The 22,864-nt window shown below is 40.1% G+C and overlaps 1 protein-coding gene across 3 annotated transcripts in view; it reads right to left on the minus strand.

The window, feature by feature from the left end:
• Positions 1–4,494: 4,494 nt before the first annotated feature.
• The window catches only part of CCSER1 (coiled-coil serine rich protein 1), a 966,927-nt gene continuing 948,557 nt past the window's right edge, over positions 4,495–22,864 (minus strand). For all 3 annotated transcript variants that reach the window (XM_056567568.1, XM_056567559.1, XM_056567578.1), the window contains exon 10: positions 4,495–5,071. In XM_056567568.1, coding sequence (XP_056423543.1) covers positions 4,955–5,071 — 117 coding nt within the window. In that variant the 3' untranslated portion in view covers positions 4,495–4,954. The remainder of the gene's footprint in view (positions 5,072–22,864) is intronic.

Genomic DNA, 22,864 nt, shown 5'->3' on the forward strand with positions numbered 1-22,864 from the left:
TAAGTGTTTGATCGCGGGGGGGTCTTAACGCTGGGGCCCCCGGGATCTCCTGTATGGGGCCGCGGCTCTCTCGTGCAGGGGGTGTGCCAGCCGCAGCATGACGTTGCGGCCGGCACGCCTCCTCCATACATTTCTATGGGAGAGGCGGGGAGGCAGGATTTGTGCCTCCCCGCATCCCGCATAGAACTGTATGGGGACGGGGAGGAGACGGGGCGTAACCGTTGACCTCTAGGTCGACGCTACGCGCCTTAGCGCTCACCATGAGCGCTAGACTTAATGAGGCATTACACTTATCCCCTATCCACAGGATAGGGGATAAGTGTTTTATTGCGGGGGTCCCAGCGGTCGGACCCCCCGCAATCAAACACTTATCCCCTATCCTGTGAATAGGGGATAAGTGTAATGCCGCCGCAGTTGTCCTTTAATTTACCAAAAATGAATTCTGAATTCAGAAAATAAGCTGTACAGTCTTGGTTGCTAGGTGTCTCTCTTCCCGCAATCTTTTGTCACTGCCTAATAAAAAGGAAACCATAATGGGGCACAGAAAGAGATGAGGCTTAGCTAATGCTAAGTGTAAGAGAGGGGGAGAATAAGCTTGGCCTGTGTATTTACAATCTGTGAGCCTTTCTATGTCCTCCAGAGGATCCACACTGTCCCTGCAGAGTAAGTCCAACCTTATCTGTTATCTTAGCAGCCCAGGAAGAAAGGGGTTACACTAAGCACTGAACTGCTGCTAAATTTATTTTGTTTCTGTTCACATAGCATCTTAGCATGACTCCTCCAGCACAGTGCCACCCTTTTCAGTTGAGTACACTTTTTTACCAGCACTTTGCCATGACACAGTAGTAAGTTCTAGGTGCTGTGCTGTAATTGGCCTGACAACTAAGGGAAAGGAAGTCCCTGTTTGTGCGTACTATTGGCTAGTGTTGAGCGTGAATATTCAAAATGCAAATGTTTACTGCGAATATCGGCACTTCACCACTTTGAGAATATTTAGAATATAGTGATATATATTTGTAATGACGAATATACTTTTTTTTATGCAAATATGCAAATATGCTAACTTCCAGTCAGAGGACACTGATCCCTCCCTTTTTTTAGGGGAAAGATATTATCACGCATGCGCGCTATGAGTGTGAGTGAGATCACTAAAACCTTTCCATCACTCTGAAGGGTTAATTTAAGTATACCATGCAGGTTTTCAAAAAGATTCTAAAGCAACAGGTACACTTTAATACGTTATTGAGTCAGACAATGGTTCCTTGCTGCTTTAAGAGGCAGGTCACTGTGCCTGTACCTTTAAAGTGCCTCTTTTAATGATTTCTGTCCTTTAGCTTCAACACCTGTGGTGATGAAATGAGAAGATTTCTTACACATTAATGAGATATGTGAAGGTTAGGATGATCATCTTTCTTTCACTTATAAGAGAAAAAGATCTATGCACACAATACTAAGTAATGTGGATAATGGTTACTACTAAGTAAAGATTTTACTACTTCATTTTCACTCAGCTTTTAATATAGTGTCAACGTAACAGTTGGTAGCTAAACTAGGGTTACTTTAGCTTTCAATAGAATTGCGTGTCTGCTGAGTATCCCTACTGATCGCAAACTTTTGATCAAGGCTGAAGAACATTTATCATCAGCTGAAAGGTCGTTCACAAGGATGTTGTCCTGTTTGAGTCCTGCTTTGTTCTCCCTTAACAAATTGGACTTTAAAACATGTCTTACTGAAATATGTGAATGACATGGCACTGAATGGTCAGGTTACAGATGAGGATGAAACATTGTATCGGTCTGAGATTCAGAGTCTGGAGAGGTAGTCAATGTGGAATAATATGGTCCTAAATGTGGAAAAGAATGAAGGATTATTCTAGAGGATTATTTATTCTATAAAAAGAGTACATTCCCATTCAATTTGTTCCAAATAAAAAAGAAAAGAAAACTGTCAGAATCTGATAGTTTTATTATTCACTTGTTCACAAATGCGTACAAGAGCAGGAACTCCTATAACAGACAGGAGACCCTCCTTTACTTACTCAGCACTCAGCTATGATGTTGCTATAGGTCTTTAGTGGGTAATGACACAATAATCGGATCACTGCTTCAGTGCATCTGACAGAACATAGCGGAGAGCCTGGTAACTGGTAACACTCACAGCTGTACAGGGAGTCCCTTCACCTGTATAATAGGTGACAAGGCTTGTTCTGGCACCATGGCTTACACTCTCTACATTTACCTAGTCAACCTAATGTAACTGAGCAGTGAGACATAGAGAGACCAAGATTTACTAAACTGAAAGCCAAAACCTTTTGTATTTTTTTTTTTTAGCATGTTGAGTTTTCCCAAGAGATTTATCATGTGTTTCTGTGATATGTCCCGAGGTATTTTCAGCTTAAATTGTCTCGTAATAACACAATATAATGCAGAGAGGCGCACATCAAAACCAAACAAATACACTAACCAACAAATAGACTTTAAGTAAATCAAATGGAACATGAAAGCAAAAGGCCAATGGGTAGGGATTCTAAAAACCTGCCAATGTTAGTATATCTATACAGACCCAGGGATTGTTATTAATTATTTTATGACCTTTATGACCTTTTTTTGGGAACAACAAGTAAAATAACAATATAAAAATATTTACCTAAAAGTATACAAAAAAAAAAATATATATAATTATAAAACAAACAGACAGGCCAAACACTGTTTCTAGCCCAAACCCCTTTATACATCCCTTATATAGAAACAGACATAACATAAAGAATAAAAAAAAACACACACATAATATATATATATATATATATATATATATATATATATATATATATATATATGATGCAGATAGGATCAGGCTGCTCACCACTCTCGCGTTTGCTGCACTATCTCGTGCTGCGGACACCGGTACCGCTCCCGGCTTAGTAGAACTCTCACAGAAAAGAAAATGTCCGGCACTCGAGAAGATGCAGGTAAAACTTGTCAATGGCTTTATTCACACGCTTAGGCAGGACACAATCTGACGCGTTTCGCACACTCAGGTGCTTAGTCGTAGATAGACATACACTCAATAATGCGGGTTAAAATACACATAAGTTTGGTCACATGACCACATGAATCTTAATTAAAAACAGTTGGTTACAGTTGGTTGTTTGCATCCTTGTGTGAACTCTCTCCGAACGATTAAATGTGATCATGATTCCCAATGCCATGTTTTGTAACCAACTGTTTTTAATTAAGATTCATGTGGTCATGTGACCAAACTTATGTGTATTTTAACCCGCATTATTGAGTGTATGTCTATCTACGACTAAGCACCTGAGTGTGCGAAACGCGTCAGATTGTGTCCTGCCTAAGCGTGTGAATAAAGCCATTGACAAGTTTTACCTGCATCTTCTCGAGTGCCGGACGTTTTCTTTTCTGTGATATATATATATATATATGATACTTCTTGTTGTCAGGAAGCCTGGTTGGGAATAAGTAACAACAACATGCACACACACTCTGGGCTGGCCCTAGACTAGTGACACTGCATTGAAGACAACGCACATGGACATCTGTATGCAGCAGATGTCCATGCGCAGGGACGCCCCTCACGGATTTCTGCTACGCACGCATGTCTCTGCGTGGCGGCATCAATGCAGCGTCACTAGTCCAGGGCGGGCCTGGAGCGGAGTGGAGGATGGTATGCGGATGGTCCCTGCAGTTACTAGGCAACAGGGAAGGACCAAGAGAGAAACAACTGGGGAAGTGAGTAGACAACGAAAGGGGGGTCTGGATGATGACAGGGGGGATATTGACAGGGGGTGATAATGGCAGAGGGTGATGATGATGGAGGGATGACAGGGGAATCTGGATGATGACAGGGGGGATTATGGATGATGACAGGGGGGGGGGGGATGATGTATTTCCCACCCTAGGGTTATACTCAAGTCAATAAGTTTTCCTAGGTTTCTGGGGTGAAATTAGGGGCCTCGGCTTATATTTGAGTCTATTCAAGTATATACTCAAGTATATATGGTAGCTCCAACCAACATACAGCCACACTACATCACGTTAATACATAATTTATCTTGCTTTGCAGTAGTGTACTACATCTCCTCTCACCTTCTATTGTACATTCGCAGAACTTGGTGCTGTTGGATTGGGCCCATAGGACGTTGAGTGATGATGCATGCAGTACTGTATGAATAGTTTCTAAGCCCTAATGTCCTTGTTCCTGTATGTACATTGCAGGGTGCATTATACTAAAAGCATAGTGCATCATAGAAATAGTTGGTGGCCACTACAATTGTTGCATAACTTTAGAGTTTGAGGTAAGGAAAAGTGCAGATGGTTTTAGTATATATATATATATATATATATATATATATATATATATATATAACTATATGAGTATGCTCAGCATATACTGTAGAAGATAAATGAATGAATAAACGTTAATCTTGTATGTTCTGCTTTATAAATTTAAAAACAAAAATAAACATCCATTAAGTTTCAAAAATTTAAATGTTTAATGGTATACTTTAGCAATTGCATTGTACAGTCATTTTTGTCAAATTACAGAAATAATCAAAACATTTTAGAAAATAATTTAACAAAATCAGATCAGACAGCACATTATTTTGTGTCAAAAAACTGACATAAGCAACATAAAATATTTGGTGCAGTAGGAGAAAAAAAAACAGACTCTCAAAATAATATGCTGTCTACTGGTCCAAGTGCATGGTCCTTCTGTATTTTAAATTATTATATAAAAACGTATTTCCCAGAGGGACAATACCCACTTATTTTGTTATTAAAGTCCTTGCAATGAAAATATATCTGTACACCAATGTCAAAAAGGAGTATTTTCATTCGAGATAATGCAAAACTGCAGTTTAGCAGCATCATTTGTGAATACATTATTGTTTTGTAACCAAAGCTTATTACATTTTAATGATACTTAATTGAATACATTAGTGTAGAGCGTCTTGTGTCCAGATGTTGGTTTTGAACTGATAATGCTGGAAACAATGAACAGGTCTGATAGCTTTGTAAACAGAGCCTTCTGTACTTGTACTATTCCTCTGGACCTGAAAAAGAAAAGAAATACATCATTAATGTACAGTAAAATCAGTGTGTGTTATGCAGATATAAATAAATACATAAAAACTGAGATTTCATTATTTCTACTTGTAAACCAGTTTGAAAAGTAACTACATTAACAAAGGTTCACTTTACAAGTTACAAGGGTATTCTTGTCGGATAAAGGGGTTATCTAGGAAAAACTTTTTTTTTTTATATATATATCAACTGGCTCCAGAAAGTTAAACAGATTTGTAAATTGCTTCTATTATAAAACATTAATCCTTTCAGTACTTATGAGCTGCTGAAGTTGAGTTGTTCTTTTCTGTCTAAGTGCTCTCTGAGGACACCTGTCTCGGGAACCGCCCAGTTTAGAAGCAAATCCCCATAGGAAACCTCTTCTACTCTGTGCAGTTCCCGAGACAAGCAGTGATGTCAGCAGAGAGCACTGTTACCAGACAGAAAACAACAACTCAACTTTAGCAGCTGATAATTATTGAAAGGATTAATATTTTTTAATAGATGTAGTTTACAAATCTGTTTAACTTTCTGGAGCCAGTTGATATAAAAAAAAAAAAAAAAAAAAAAGCTTTTTCCTGGAATACCCCTTTAAAGTGATGGTACCCCCACAATAAAGTGAATTAAGAGCCCACTGGGCTACTTTAAAGGGGTATTCAATGATTTTTTTTATTTGACTATGCTACAGGGGCTGTAAAATTAGTGTAGTTCAAAGTATAGTGTCTGTACCTGTGTGTGACAGTTTTCTCACAATTCTTATGTGATTTTCACCCCAATATTTATTTTTAACAGAATACAAAATTACTGATGTCTCTGATTTTTTCCAGGTTGTAATGCGGCCAAGACCTGACCTCAATAGTCAGCTGATGAGAGGGAGCCTGTCTGCTTTAATGGGTGGAGGGATCGCTTGGTGGCGGAGAGTTCAATCTGCAACTAATGCAACAACTGTAGGCACTCTGATTGAAAACCACAGGCTTTTTGAATGGATGCAGCAAAATCAACCTGGAAAACCACACTACAGGCTGATCCAACTTTAATGTAATGTCCTTAAAACAAGTCAAAATGAGGCTCAGTAGTGTGTGTGGCCTCCACGTGCCCATATGACCTCCCTACAATGCCTGGGCATGCTCCTGATGAGGTGGAGGATGGTCTCCTGAGGGATGTCCTCCCAGACCTGGACTAAAGCCTCCGTCAACTCCTGGACAGTCTGTGGTGCAATGTGGCATTGGTGGATGGACCGAGACATGACATCCCAGATGTGCTGAATCGGATTCAGGTCTGGGGAATGGGCAGGCCAGTCCATAGCATCAATGCCTTCCTCTTGCAGGAACTGCTGACACACTCCAGCCACTGACCCCGCCCCCCCCCCCGCGCGCGCCAAACCGGTCATGCCGGGGGATGTTGCAGTCAGCAGAACGTTCTCCATGGTGTCTCCAGACTCTGTCATGTATGTCACATGTGCTCAGTGTGAACATGCTTTCATCTGTGAAGAGCACAGGGTGCCAGTGGTGAATTTGCTAAAATTGGTGTTCTCTGGCAAATGCAAAATGTCCTGCATGGTGTTGGGCTGTAAGGGCCCTCATACCACCCTCATGGAGTCTGTTTCTGACCGTTTGAGTGGACACATGTACATTTGTGGCCTGCTGGAGGTCATTTTGGAGGGCTCTGGCAGTGCTCCTCCTGCTCCTCCTTGCACAAATGCAGAGGTAGTGGTCCTGTTGCTGTGTGGTTGCCCTCCTATGGCCTCCTCCACATCTCCTGATGTACTGGCCTATCTCCTGTTAGTGCCATCATAATCTGGACATTATGCTGACAGACACAGCAAACCTTCTTTCCACAGCTCGCATTGATGTGCCATTCTGGATGAGCTGCACTACCTGAGCCACTTGTGTGGGTTGTAGACTCCGTCTCATGCTACAACTAGAGTGAAAGCACCGCCAGCATTCAAAAGTGACCAAAACATCAGCCAGGAAACATAGGAACTGAGAAGTGGTCTGTGATCACCACCAGCAGAACCATTCCTTTATTGTGGGCATCTTGCTAATTGCTCATAATTTCCACCTGTTGTCTGTACCATTTGCACAACAGCATGTGAAATTGATTGTCAATCAGTGTTGCTTCCTGAGTGCACAGTGTGATTTCACAGAAGTGTGATTGACTTGAAGTTACATTGTGTTGTTTAAGTGTTCCCTTTTTTTAAGCAGTGTACAACCTTTGGCAATGTTTGAACTAAATACAATTATATTACCCATGCTAAACCAATGAAATCCTTAAAGGGTATTTCCAAATGTTTTTAAAAAATTTTTATTCTAGCATTTGAGCCCATGAGGCCAAGTTATAAAACTGTGTAATACACTTTTATTACCTCAATGCACAATTTTGTCCTGATTTCACACACCCAGAAGTACTTTATTGCAAGTATTTTTATATTACCATTGTCTGTGACCTTTCCCAGCATTCCATGTGACCAGAGACAATGGCCCTCATTTAAAGCTAAACGTAAAACCGACTAGTTTTTGTTGGGTTATTTTGGCGCATAGTGTCTGCAACATTTCTCCACTAGTCTGTGCCAATGTGCGAGTAAATAAAAAAACTGACACTCATTTACTAAGAGTGTTAAGTTTTTACTAGTGTGAAATGTTGTTCCAGACTTTATAGAATCCCTCTCAAGTCGGGAACATTTTCTGACCAGCTTTTTCCAGGTGGAAATTTCCAGCCATTTATTCACAGCATTTTTATTAATTCAATAGTAAATAGATCGGGTTGTGAAACCACACCCAATTTCAACCTGATCACATCCCATTTGCGGAAGACCATGCCCCCTTTCCAGCTTTTCACAATGCAATGTCAGGTTTGTTGGATTTTCCGGATGCAGACTGCCGCAGACACTATAAGCCAAAATAACCTGACAAAAACGAGTCCCTTTTAGCTTAGTAAATGAGGGCCAATATTTTATAAGCCACATGGTCTCCAGGGGGCGTGATTATGCTGCAATGGGTTGGTGGCATTAGTTAACCAAATTCCTCACAACCTGCTATCCACCCACTACAGCATAGCCACACCCCCTGGAGACCATGTGGAAAAAAAAGGCAGGAAAAAACGGCAATAAAACTGCCATTGCATTTTACTACATTATTATGGTTTTTCTGGTGTTTTACCTCTGTGTAGAAATTGTGTTTGCCTTTGGCAGTTTTTCCTGTTCCTGTGTTCACCCCCTTTTTAACTCTTTATTAAAAATAAGATGTTAAAACACCAGCAAAAAATGCCAAAGCAAAACCCACATTGTATTTTCAATTGTGTTTTTTCACCCATAAACTTCTATGTGAAATAAACTCCAAAAATTCTGTGAAATAAAAAAGCACCATGGACTCAACATGCTGCCCTTTTGAAAAATTGCCACTGAGCCCAAAATCACAGAAAAAAACACCAAAGAGGAGTGAAAAAAAACACCCAAGACAAAAACACCAAGTTGATAAGGCATTTCAGAAATTGCTATGGACTTGCAGCTGTCATCTAGCCGCAGCGTTGTTTTTCTTTTTTGTTTTTTTTTTGTTTACAAAAAATAAATAAATAAAAGTGGAAACTCTAGCGCTAGTGTATTTCCGCTCCCTGTATGACTTAACAAGAAAGTGACTGAGGTGGTACGGCATATGACTGTGAATTGTACAGGCTTTATTGTAGAATATTAATATGCAGCCATTGTAAATAAAGTAGTTGTGAATTCAGTCTGCTTACTGAGGGGCATAGAGGCAAACTGATGCTGGCAGTTACTAACACTAAAAGAAAAGCAGCAGAAAAAAAGTCGAACAGCAGAGGATAACAGCAGCTGTCAGGTTCCCCAGAGCAAAAGGAAATGCATTTGTTTGTAACTGCTCTAGGGAATGGAAGGCTGGCTTTTTCTGTATCTAACTTCAGATGCGGATCTGCTACCTGTTTTCTCTTCCCTTCTGAAGCACTGATATTTTATAGTATAATTCTGCTGCAAAGGTCTGGAAGTAGAAGTAAAAGAAAACTTAATAGTTTATGACAATTTTTCTCAGTGCGCTTGTGATACGCAAAAGATCATACAACTACCATGCACTGGATTTCTTTATATTTTCCAGATAGAATAGTGTTATTTAACCATTTCTATAATTATTGAGAGAGTTACTTTGATGGTTGTACTTCATGTCATATCAATGAATGTGAACATGCAGTACACACATTTGCTAGGCATTAAAGGGGTACTCCGCTGCCCTGCTTCCGGAGCTCTGCTCCCCAGCGTCCGGAAGTTTATTGTTCTGGACGGCTGTGTGCCGGCTTCTGTGTTCAAGGCCGCCCCTCGTGATGTCACGCCTGCCCCCTCAAGACTTTCGTTGAGGGGGCAGGCGTGACATCACGAGGAGGCAGGCTTGATGTAACGAGGGGGTGGGCGTGAAGTCACGAGGGGTGGCCCTGAACACAGAAGCCCTTTCGGAACAATAAACCTCCGTACGCTGGGGAGCGGAGCTCCGGAAGCAGGGCAGTGGAGTACCCTTTTAACCCCTTAAGGACGCAGGACGTAAATGTACGTCCTGGTGCGGTGGTACTTAACGCACCAGGACGTACATTTACGTCCTAAGCATAACCGCGGGCATCGGAGCGATGTCCGTGTCATGCGCGGCTGATCCCGGCTGCTGATCGCAGCCAGGGACCCGCCGGAAATGGCCGACGCCCACGATCTCACGGGCGTCCGCCATTAACCCCTCAGGTGCCGGGATCAATACAGATCCCGGCATCTGCGGCAGTGCGCGATTTGAATGAATGATCGGATCGCCCGCAGCGCTGCTGCGGGGATCCGATCATTCATAACGCTGCACGGAGGTCCCCTCTCCTTCCTCCGTGCGGCTCCCGGCGTCTCCTGCTCTGGTCTGTGATCGAGCAGACCAGAGCAGAAGATGACCGAAAACACTGATCTGTTCTATGTCCTATACATAGAACAGATCAGTATTAGCAATCATGGTATTGCTATGAATAGTCCCCTATGGGGACTATTCAAGTGTAAAAAAAAAAAGTAAAAAAATGTAAAAGTAAAAGCAAAAAAAATGTGAAAAATCCCCTCCCCCAATAAAAAAGTAAAACGTCAGTTTTTTCCTATTTTACCCCCAAAAAGCGTAAAACATTTTTTATAGACATATTTGGTATCGTCGCGTGCGTAAATGTCCGAACTATTAAAATAAAATGTTAATGATCCCGTACGGTTAACGGCGTGAACGAAAAAAAAAAAAAGTCCAAAATTCCTACTTTTTTAATACATTTTATTTAAAAAAAAATTAGAAAAAATGTATTAAAAGTTTTTTATATGCAAATGTGGTATCAAAAAAAAGTAAAGATCATGGCGCAAAAAATGAGCCCCCATACCGCTGCTTATACGGAAAAATAAAAAAGTTATAGGTCATCAAAATAAAGGGATTATAAACGTACTAATTTGGTTAAAAAGTTTGTGATTTTTTTTAAGCGCAACAATAATATAAAAGTATGTAATAATGGATATCATTTTAATCGTATTGACCCTCAGAATAAAGAACACATGTCATTTTTATCATAAATTGTACGGCGTGAAAACGAAACCTTCCAAAATTAGCAAAATTGCGTTTTTCGTTTTAATTTCACCACAAAAATAGTGTTTTTTGGTTGCGCCATACATTTTATGATATAATGAGTTATGTCATTACAAAGGACAACTGGTCGCGCAAAAAACAAGCCCTCATACTAGTCTATGGATGAAAATATAAAAGAGTTATGATTTTTAGAAGGCGAGGAGGAAAAAATGAAAACGTAAAAATTTAATTGTCTGAATCCTTAAGGCCAAAATGGGCTGAGTCCTTAAGGGGTTAAGCAGCATGTTGAAATGAATCAGTATTGTAACCAATATATATATATATATAAAACGAAATAACTGTCTGTTACATTATAGATGCTCCCTGATTTATAATCTGGAAATGTCATGTGGTTATTGTACACAATGCATATGGCTTTACAGTAGTGGAAGACCATAATCTAAGTTTTGTTTGGCTTTATGGAAACATTGGTTGGGCAGTATTTTATTTAGCATACTGTCCTTAGTATACATCTCTACCTCCAGTTTATTGCTGCAGTACGCTTTGCCTCAATAAAATTGTCTGCAGTAAAAAAGGCATGCATTTCTATTAGCTTTAATACTGCCACTGTACTGTCCTGCCAGCTCATAAACCTAGTTACTCTTTTCACTTCCACACAATTAACACATTTATTTTGTCTATGTATCTTTATTTTAGCCTTTTCTCCTCCATCCTAGCAGCCCATTGGAAAGTTGCTGGCTATCTCATCCTTGACTGACACAACCTTAATCCGTGATTGTTCTGTTATATAAAAATAATAATATGATATATATATATATATATATATATATATATATATATATATATATATACACAATGGGGGATATTTATAAAAGGATTTAGACTTGTTTTTCCTGTCTTAATTTGTCGCACAGAAAGTCGCAGTGTAAATATGTGCGACTTTTCTGCGACTTTTGCTTTAGAGGATTTTTTAGAACATGATGTATTCTAGTCTATTTTAGACGGAAAAAAGCATTGGAGCTGAATTTATCAAAAGCAACTTTTCAGCGACAAGTCGCATCGGCTGAAAGTACGCCGAAATGTCAGACCATGCTGGAGCAGGTTTAAGTACAGTCTAAAGTATAGAGCCCGAAGTCTGTGCGCAGAATTTATCAAGAGCTGTGCGCCTTTTGATAAATTAGGTGCACAATAGACCAGACTAACGCTCTGTAGTTTGGTCTATATTGATGCGGGAAATAGACAGCTTTGATAAATCTCCCCCAATATTTTATGTGACCAGTCCTCAAAGGTATACAAGATAAAAAGATAGTTAGATCCAGTACATTGAAATATGAGTATTTATTAAATAAAATGCAATGTATTACACAGAATAACTGAAATCTAGCACAGGGCCCTTGCGCAGGTTCTAGATAATTATTGTTGATATAGATACGTTAGAAAACAATAATAGCAAGCCAATATAATAGATGTTCCCCACTATTAGTTTGGGGTATAATAAATAAGGCTAAATGATACAGGTGGAGATAAAATGATAAGATACAGTATAAAAATAGTATAAAATGGTGTAAAAAAGGTATAAAAATAGTGCAAAGTCCTCTAGTGCTGAGGTTCGCTATAGTTCTCTATATTGCAAAGTCGGTTAGTGCAAAGTTCACTATAGTTCAATATATTAATTCCGGTGGAGTAACATAGTAGAATTTACAAGATGATGATAGAAATTAAAGGTGTTATTGGTGCACCGCACCACTCACCACCCTATTCGGTGTGGAGGCTCCTTAGTTTAGCGTTGCATGCGGGCTGGCATGGACTGGTCTCCGGCCTAATGCTAGCGGTGCCCGTTAGAGGATGTGCTGAGCAGTTGTGGCTGGGGAACTCTGTGTGGTAAAAGTGGTAAAATCGGTTATCTCCAGTAAGGTGTTGTGGCCGCGGTTTGGCAAGGAGGCCATCAGTGCCAAACCGCGGCCACAACACCTTACTGGAGATCGCCGCTTTTACCATTTTACCACACAGAGCTCCCCAGCCACGACTTCGCAGCGCATCCTCTAACGGGCACCTCTAGTATTAGGCTGGAGACCAGTCCGTGCCAGCCCGCATCCGATGCTGAATTAAGGAGCCTCCACACCGAATAGGGTGGTGAGTGGTGCGGTGCACCAAAAATACCTTTAATTTCTATCATCATCTTGTAAATTCTACTATGTTACTCCAGCGGAATTAATATAGCGAACTTTGCACTAACCAACTTTGCAATATAGAGAATTATAGCGAACCTTTGCACTAGTGGACTTTGCACTATTTTTATACCTTTTTTTATACAATTTTAATACTATTTTTATATCTATCTTATCCCTAATCCTTTTATATCCACCTGTATCTTCTTATCTTGTATATCTTTGAGGACTGGTCACATATAATTTGCATATATATATATATATATATATATATATATCATATTATTATTTTTGTACTAATTTCTGGCCTATTTGGGTGTAGGCAACACCAGTAACCTCAGGTATATTTTGTTGCTAAGGGAGCTACATGATTTTTTCAACCCACTATTTATTATGCACCTTAATTTATATTTTATATGTAAAACACCAGACAATGCTGAAAATTAATCAAAGAGGATTAGTTTATTTTTATTTATTTTTTTGGATACTGTACTATCTTACACAATTGGAATAATGTTCAGTGCTGATGTACCGCATTACTGAATTTAAAAAAAATTATGTTACAAAAGTAATTGTTTTTAAGAAATTCTCCCTAAATCTGTGCTTATTTTTTTTAACATCTTATTGGACTATAATAGGACATAGTTAATAGAATGGATTTATCAGAATGACAGTTTATCCCAATTATATCCTAGGCATTACAACAGGATAAAGCTTGGTAGCACAGCAATAATCATCCTCACAAGCCACTGTATGCAAATGCAGTGCAGGACATTTTTTTTTATTTTTTATTTTATTTTTTGCATTAAGGAACAATATCTTGATGTATGTGTAATGTGGAATAAGATAAGCAACACACATATTTTCTACTTTTATTTTCACTGCATTGTTTTGATCTGATCAATTGTATATGATGTTGATTTTGTTTTGTTCCTATTGTTAAAATTTTATCAGGGTCATTTCATATATTTAGCTTGTGTAAGGCTTTCCACACAGTTTTTTTTTATTTTTTTTAAACTGGCACTGCAGTTTTTGAGCCACGGTCAGAAGTGTATTAAAAAGCAAGGGGGATTATAAAGGGAGTATTTAAAGGGATAATCTGCTCCTAAACATATTATCCCCTATCTAAAAATTTGAAGATAAGATGTCTGATCTTGGGGAAGGGTGATCGCCGCTGGGATCCCCACGATCTCTGGTGTGACACCCCAGTCATCCGGTGCATGGAGCGAACTCCACTCCATGCTGGATGACGGGCGACCACAGCCCGCATCCACACCTAATAGGGTGGTGAGTGGTGCGGTGCACCAATAATACCTTTAATTTCTATCATCATCTTGTAAATTCTACTATGTTATTCCAGCGGAATTAATATAGAAAACTATAGTGATGCCGTCACGCCCCCTCCATTCATGTTTATGGTAGGAGGCCTGACAGTTATGTACTAACCGTCATGCCCCTTCCTATAGACAAGAATTAAGGGGGCATGGCGTGATATCACAAACAGCTCCAAGCTTCAGTGTTCAGAACACAGCAACCGGACTATACCTCCCTCCCGCCCAATCAGACATCTTATCCCCTATCTTGTGGATAGGGCATAAGATGTTTAGGGTGCGGAGTACATTTTCCTACTGGATCCACTTCTGACTTTTGGTTTAAAAAGTTTTCCAAAGAAGGCAAGAAAATTTTTTTTGTATAAGCCAAGCTGTTGGGTGGTTTTACATGCACAGACTTGATGCGACCATCAATTAGATAGACTGGTGCTCTTTTCCAAGCCTATTACTTAGCCCGGTTATCATGTGGGCAGGGCTACCATTCAGTGATCATTCATCCAGTCCTTAAAGGGGTACTCCTGCGCTTAGATATCTTATCTCCTATCCAAAGGATAGGGGATAATATGCCTGATCACAAGGGTCCCGCCGCTAGGGACCCCTGTGATCTTGCACGCAGCACCCCAGTTAAAATCAGTCCCCGGAGCATGTTCGCTCCGGGTCTGATTACCGGCGACCACAGGGCCGGCGGTGTGTGATGTCACGCCTCCGCACTCGTGTGACATCACGCTCCGCCCCTCAATACAAGCCTATGGGAGGGTGCGTGACAGCTGTCATGCCTATGGGAGGGGGCGTGGCAGGTATCCCCTATCCTTTGGATAGGGGATAAGATGTCTAAGTGCCAGAGTGCCCCTTTAATGTCTGTCATTAGTCAGGTGCACATCGATTAACAAACTTTATGTTACTCAAAGGAATATTAAAGGGCAAGTAAAATCCTAATGTCGCATACCAAAACTCGGAAGCATGGAATGTTTTATGTTCAGAAATTGCTTTATAAAATGAGCTGTAGGTCATTGTCTGGTTTCAAATGGGTTATTAAGATAGTGGTAAGAGACGTAGAGCCTGAAACTGGCCAGATAGATATTTGTGCTCTTTTTCTATTTCCTCTGCCCCTTGGTCAACCAATTTCCCGCTTACCTAAAGTACAATATAGTCATTAAAGTTGGACTTAACACTTGTCCCTCTCAAAACTAAATTTTAACTCAGTTGTCAATACTGTACACAACATCATATAACCATCAAGATATTTTCCACAAGTAATTTAAAGGGTCAGGTCATCCGAAGAAAAATATACAATACCTATAACAAGATTTCAAGCTATAAGGAAGATATAATCAGATAAAATGTAAAAGTGTATCTGTCCATATAAAAAAAAAAAACTTTTAACATGTCTTAAGAAAAATTTTGATTGATTGGGGTCTGAATGACCCTAATTGATTATTAGAACAAGCTAGGAGAGGTGCACGCTGCTGTGCCCGTCTTTTCCCACTCTGTGTCCATGTGAGCAAGATGGTCCCTTAGATTTACACGATGAGTCTGTCCTGGTCACCAGACACTGTGCCAGGAGTGAACGTGTTAAGTGTGCTACTCTCCTGTCTCATTATACTGATTTGTCGGGGTCTGAACATGTGCGTCTGTCAGTTTGCACATTATTAATAAAAAAATAAATAAAAATAAATTTAAAAAAACACTTCTGTAATTCCAACATTGGAATTACAGTCTTTTTTTTTAAAAGTTGTGTGGGGGAGATTTATCAAAAGCTGTGCAGAGGAAACATTGACCAGTTGCCCATAGAAGCCAATCAGATTGCTTCTTTTATTTTTCAGATGCCTTTCTTTAAAAAATGAAAGAAATGATCTGATTGGTTGCTCTGGGCAACTGGGCAACTTTTCATCCAAACTGTTTTTGATAAATCTCCCCCTGTGTGCTCTGATGGCAGCTTTTCCATATGCTTCCATAGAGCAGAATAGATTAGATTAAAAATACACCTATTTTACAGCTATAATTTCCTTGTGTTTTCTACGATATGTGAGCTCAGCTTAAAGATTAAAATGCTTATTTCGTAGGTACAACTGCATTTCTATATACCAACATTTTGTCATATCACAAAAACATTATATTTGCCTTGAAATATTTCCCATTCCTATTAGCATTTCTTGAAAAATAAGTCTTTTTCTATGCTTAATTGTTTTATATCAAGTAATAACCAATGGAATAAGAATTGCCCCTAGCCATTCCAGGAATACACACCATACTGGGTTCTACATTACATAGACATTATTATAACACTATATCTAATCACCATTTAAGTAATTGGTTTGCACTCAAAATGCTGATAGCTTTTGTCAAAAGGTAAACCAATCAATGATCTTGCCACAAGGCAAATGTTACAGCAGTCTTCATTTTAATTAAAACCCTACTCCCAAATATAAGCTGCAGGAAAATATTGCTATGTACTACAAGGTACTTCTGACAATATAAAAAAGCAATTTAAATAGAATTTGCTTCCAATAAAATTTGGTTCATTCTATTACCCAATGACAAGATGTAAAATTTTAATAATAGCTTAAGGCAACTCAAACTTCTATCACCCCTGGCAATATGCTAACTTAAAATATAAGCCATAAGATTATGTCTGTAAAAACTATAAAAAAATATATGAAAGTAAAAGCCCTTTGATTGTGATATTCTATTGAATTGCTTATATAGTCTTTTAAATCATTTTGTTTGTTTATCTATTTCTTCCAACTCTGTTTTCAAAACGTCACAACATTAAATTGCTGCTCATGCTGTCACTCAGTTTCCATGATTTTTGAAAGGCTTATGTCTTATATGGAATTATAAATTGAGTGAGACACTACTGAATAACCAATAAGATAGAAAAGTGACAATAGGATTATAAAAGCAGTCATTTTCTGCTAGCATGTTCTGGAGCCATTTGATAAATGGAAAAAAAAAAAAAGTTTTTCCTGGAATACCCCTTTAAAGGGGTTTTCTGGTGCTTAGACATCTTATCCCCTTATCCCGCTGGCCCTGTGGTCGCCGGTAATCAGACCTGGAGCGAACACGCTCCGGGGACTGATTACAAGCGGGGTGCCACGTGCAAGATCCCGGGGGTCCCCAGCGGCAGGAATGCCGCGATGTCTAAGCACCGGAGAACCCCCTTAATTTTATTTAGTTCTAAGAATGTATATTGAAGCCCTCAACTGCCTCATTTTACGTTTTTTTTTTTTTTTCCTTAACCCCTTTAACTTGCCTGGACACAGCGCATACATGTACGTCCTGGCATCCTGGGACTTAAGGACCCAGGCGCACCTGTACACCCTGAACGTTTATGTTCACTGCCGGTAACCGCCGGTCAATTCAGACCAGTGATTTGCAGTGATTCTGGGTCAATCGGGTCTCCGGTAAACAAGAAAAAAAGGGTGATTGGTGCTGTCCGAGACAACACCTTTGCACAGCAGGAGTGAGGTCGCACGGGTGCCACGCCACGATCGCGTGATTGGACGGTCCAGAGGACTGACCAATCCCCTAGCCTGCTTGGCGGTGATCATGGCGGCGATCGGGGATGTCAGAGGTCCCTAACCTGTCTTCAGTGGGGGCAGGGGTCCCTGTAGGTAGCGGCAAGGCTCCGTGGCGGAAGAGGCATCGGCGAGGTCCCTGGTGGTGTTGGCGGCAGCAGCGCTGGCAGTTGCGGCGGATGAATACAGCAGGAGGTGAGTTGTTTGCCTCCTGCTGTTGCTTTGCAACAACTCCCAGCATGCACAGCCAAAAGGAATGCTGGGAGTTGTAGTTATGCAACAGCTGGAGGCGCACTTTTTCATAGAACAAATGTGCCTCCAGCTGTTGCATAACTATAACTGCAGCATGCAAAGACTGCCGAATGGCATGCTGGGAGTTGAAGGTGTGCCTACAGCTCTTGCACAACTACAACTCCCAGCATGCCCTTTGGCTGTGCATGCTGGGAGTTGTATTATACAACAGCAGGGGATGAGTTTTATGTACCTCCAACTGTTGTATAATACAACTCTCAGCATGCACAGCCAAAGGGAATCCTGGGAGTTGTAGTTATTTAACAGCTGAAGGCACAACTACAACTCCCAGCATGCCTATTGGCAGTATGTGCATGCTGGGAGTTGTAGTTATGCAACAGCTGGAAGCACATTTTTTTGATGAAACAGTGTGCCTCCAGATGTTGCATAACTACAACTCCCACCATGCATGGACAGCCAAAGGGAATGCTCGGAGCTGTAGTAGTGTGCCTCCAGCTGTTGCATAACTACAACTCCCAGCATGCCCTTCGGCTGTCAATGCATGCTGAGAGTTGTAGTTTTGCAACAGCTGAAAGCACACTGGTTACGAAACACTGAGAGTTTGTTGCCTAACTTAACTCAGTATTTTGCAACCAGTTTGCCTCCAGCTATTGCTAAATTACAACTCCCAGCATGCACTGACAGACCGTACATGCTGGGAGATGTAGTTTTGACACAACTGGAGGCACACTGGTTGTGAAACACTGAGTTAAGTAACAAACTCTGTGTTTGCAACCAGTGTGTCTCTAGCTGTTGCATAACTACAAGTTCCAGCATGCATTGTCTGTCGGCAAATTTCCCTCTGCAGCTCAAACTCCCAGCGGGAAAATTGCTGTGAACCCCCGCCGTGTGACTGTACCCTAAAAACACTACACTACACAAAATAAAAACTTAAACACTAGATATACACACACCCTTATACAGTTACCCCCCCCCCCCCCCCCCATCCCAATAAAAATGAAAAATGTCCTGTACGGCACTGTTTCCAAAACAAAGCCTCCAGCTGTTGCAAAACAACAACTCCCAGTATTGCTGGACAGCCACTGACTGTCCAGGCATGCTGGGAGTTCCGCAATGGCTAGAAGCACCCTGTTTGGGAAACACTGCTGTATGGTATTTTGGTGGCAGAGGCAAGTGTATTGCTTGAATCCGGGTCAGTCCCTATGCAAATCTCTAATTTAGGCCTCAAATGTGCATGACACTCTCTCACTTCGGAGCCCTGTCATATTTCAAGGCAACAGTTTAGGGCCACATATGGGGTCTTTCCGTACTCGGGAGAAATTGTGTTACAAATTTTTGGGGACTCTTTTTCCTTTTACCCATTATGAAAAGGTAAAGTTAGGGTCCACACCAACATGTTAGCATAATGTGGGCATAAAGTGCTCTGCGGGCGCCCAACAGGGCTTAGGAATGAGAGTGCACCATGTACATTTGAGGCCTGAATTGGTGATTTGCACAGGGGTGGCTGATAGTTACAGCGGTTCTGACATGAACACAAAAAACCCCACCTACATGTGACCCCATTTTGGAAACTACACCCTTCATGGAACCTAACAAGGGCTATAGTGAGCCTTAGCACCCCACAGGTGTTTGACAAATTTTTGTTAAAGTTGGACGTGAAAATGATATATTAGATTTGTTTTCACTAAAATGCTGGTGTTACCCCAACTTTTTATTTTTACAGGGAGTAATAAGAAAAAAGCCCCCCAAAATTTGTAACACCATTTCTTCTGAGTAAGGAAATTTCCCATATGTGGATGCTGAGTGCTCTGCAGGCACAATACTGGGCTTAGAAGAGAAGGAGTGCCATTGGGCTTTTGGAGGGAGAATCTGGCTGGAATTGAAGGCCATGTGTGTCTTTGGAACAGTGGGCTGTGCAAATGAAAAAAAATATATATATTTTTATTTTCATGAACCACTGTTCAAAAAAGTCTGTCAGACACCTGTGGGATGTAAATTTTCACTTAACCCCTTATTACATTCCATGAAGGGTGTAGTTTCTGAAATAGGGTCACATGTGGGGGGTCCACTGTTCTGGTAGCATGGGGGCTTTGTGAACGCACATGGCCCCCGACTTTCATTCCAACCAAATTCTCTCTCCAAAAGCCCAATGGCATTCCTTGTCTTCTGAGCCCTGTAGTGCGCCCTCAGAGCACTTTACAGTCATATATGGGGTGTTACAAAATATGGGGGGGGGGCTTTTTCTCCTATTACCCCTTTTGAAAAAGAAAAAAATGGGGTAACACCAGTATTTTAGTGAAAAATGTATTTTTTTTTTTCATTTTCACGTCCCACTTTAACAAAAGTTTGTCAATCACCTGTAGGATGTTAAGGCTCACTATACCCCTTGTTTTGCTCCTTGGGGGTTGTAGTTTCCCAAATAGAGTGTCATATGGAGTTATTTTGCTGTTCTGGCTCCATGGGGGCTTCCTAAATGTGACATGCTTTCCAAAAACCATTCCAGCAAAATTCGCTCTCCAAAATCCCATTGTCGCTCCTTCCCTTCTGAGCCATGTAGTGCATTCGCAGAGCACTTAACAACCATATATGAGGTATTTCCTTACTCAAGAGAAATTAGGTTACACATTTTGGTTGCTTTTTCTCCTTTTACCCCTTGTAAAAATGAAAAATAAAAATAAAAAAAAGGGTCTACAAGAACATGTTAGTGTAAACAATTAAAAGTTGTCATTTTCTCCTCCACTTTGCTGCTATTCCTGTGAAACACCTAAAGGGTTAACAAACTTTCTGAATAACATTTTGAATACTTTAATGGGTGCAGTTTTCATAATGGGGTCCATTATGGGGTATTTCTAACATACATACCCTCAAATTTCCTTAAAAACTGAACTGGTCCTTAACATGTACGCCTTTGCTCCCTGGTAAAGTGTATTATTAGTATATGGTGATCCACAATGAGTGACATAAACAAGCAGAACATTTTAACCCAAATTAGTCTGGAGAATAAACATGGTCAGATCCTCAGTAATCCCTGGGCCCAAATCTCATTGTTTTGCAGATTTTCACTGTGATATTACTATAGTTAATGATGTTTTATTGTATTGTACTTGTAAAGGAGTGGCTGCAGCCATTTTGGTTGTGAACTCCACCCATCTGTCCAGGGCTCATATTAATAATAGCAGAGTAAAGCTGGATCCTCCATGAGAATATTTTGTAGCCTACACCCAAGTGGGGTGACTCTGTTTAGTGTAGGTTCCCATCATATACTAGATCTGATCGGCAGCACACTGCAAGTGCATATATGACATATTTGAAGATTGGGGACGTGAATTATTGGATCAGAATATCTGCTATGGACTGAAAGTCTATTACTATAGTATATAGAGCAGTAACACAGTTCAAAATAATTCATATATCAAATATTCACATATGGCTTAGCGTTTACAAAGTGCTATTGTATTCTCTAATGGGGAGATTTATCAAATCCTGTCCAGTGGAAAAGTTGCTGAGTTGCCCATAGCAACCAATCAGATCACTTCTTTCATTCTTCAGAGGCCTTTTTAAAAAAATGAAAGAAGCGATCTGATTGGTTGCTATGAGCAACTCAGCAACTTTTCCTCTGGACAGGTTTTGATAAATCTCCCCCTATATGTTTACACAAAAAAATATAACCCATCCTACAGAAAAAAGTTCCATGGAGTCAAAAATGCAAAGAAATGTAATACTTTTATTGTTAAAAGACCAAAAAGAAGATAATGCAAAATTGCTATTTTTTTTTTCTTTCAAAAATGTAATAAATGCTAATTAATAAATTATAATTACCTAAAATAACAACTATATATATATATATATATATATATATATATATATATATATATATATATATATATATAACCTTGTATGGAAAAAGGGGAATACGTTACACTGCCATTTGGTGATGTCTCAGCTGACACAGTGTCTATTACGACATCACCGACTTTCTTACAAGGAATCAGTGGTCATGAGCTGTAGATCTCTTTGTGAGAGAGGTAATAGGAGAGAGAGCATTGCTCAATTCTTTTTCGTGTGTTTTGTGCATTTTGGAAATTATTTTCCAATTGTTTTTCTTTGTGTGTTGGATGTGTGCTGTCAGCAGCCGTCCTCTGCCTCCAGTTGAGGAAAATACCATCATCCCTCATTCTGGACATGATGTGCCCACAGACAGTGCCAAGGACCAGGGACTCGTGAGTAAGTATCCTCCTCTATGTGTATAGTAGGAAATAAGATAAATACCTGTTTTAATAACATGATTTTGTGTTTTTTAGAAATCCGGAGATCAATATCTTCGCAAATTCAAGAACTAAGCGATCGCTTCCAGTATATACCACGAAGCGTTATTATCGGCACTCCGTTTTTGATGCTGTTCCTGGCCCTGCTTTGCTGCTATAGGTCTGCAATATTTCACATTCAATAAATAAAGTTCACTCCCTCTCTCCATATCTAGTATAATAATAATATTGTGTTTTTTACAGCATCTGCCTGGATCCACCAGAGACCTGAGGAACCATCCACCTCCTGAATGATCCCCCGAATATGACCTCGGCTGAGTTTTATGGACTATGATTCCCACCCGACCATGATTTGGCTTCATTCTGACTGATCTCCCGGTGACGACCCCTGGCTACATTCCTGAATTCTTTTAATAAATAATTTTTTAGACCAATTAAATGGTTGTATTGATGTTTCTGCCTATTATGGCCTTCCTCAAAAAGTTCTATAACATATGTAGTAAAAACAATGATGAAAGCACCTCTTCCATCCACAATGAATAATGTCACACACAGATTTGCATATGGTCTCAACCTATTAGTCCGCTCCCTATGAGCCAGAAAGAAGAGTCCTTCACAAAGTCCTTATTCTGGTAGACTCAAGCTATCCACGTGTTTAGAGATGAGCAAA

Source organism: Hyla sarda, chromosome 1 (assembly GCF_029499605.1).
Source record: "Hyla sarda isolate aHylSar1 chromosome 1, aHylSar1.hap1, whole genome shotgun sequence".
In the NCBI taxonomy this organism is placed as follows: Eukaryota; Metazoa; Chordata; class Amphibia; order Anura; family Hylidae; genus Hyla; species Hyla sarda.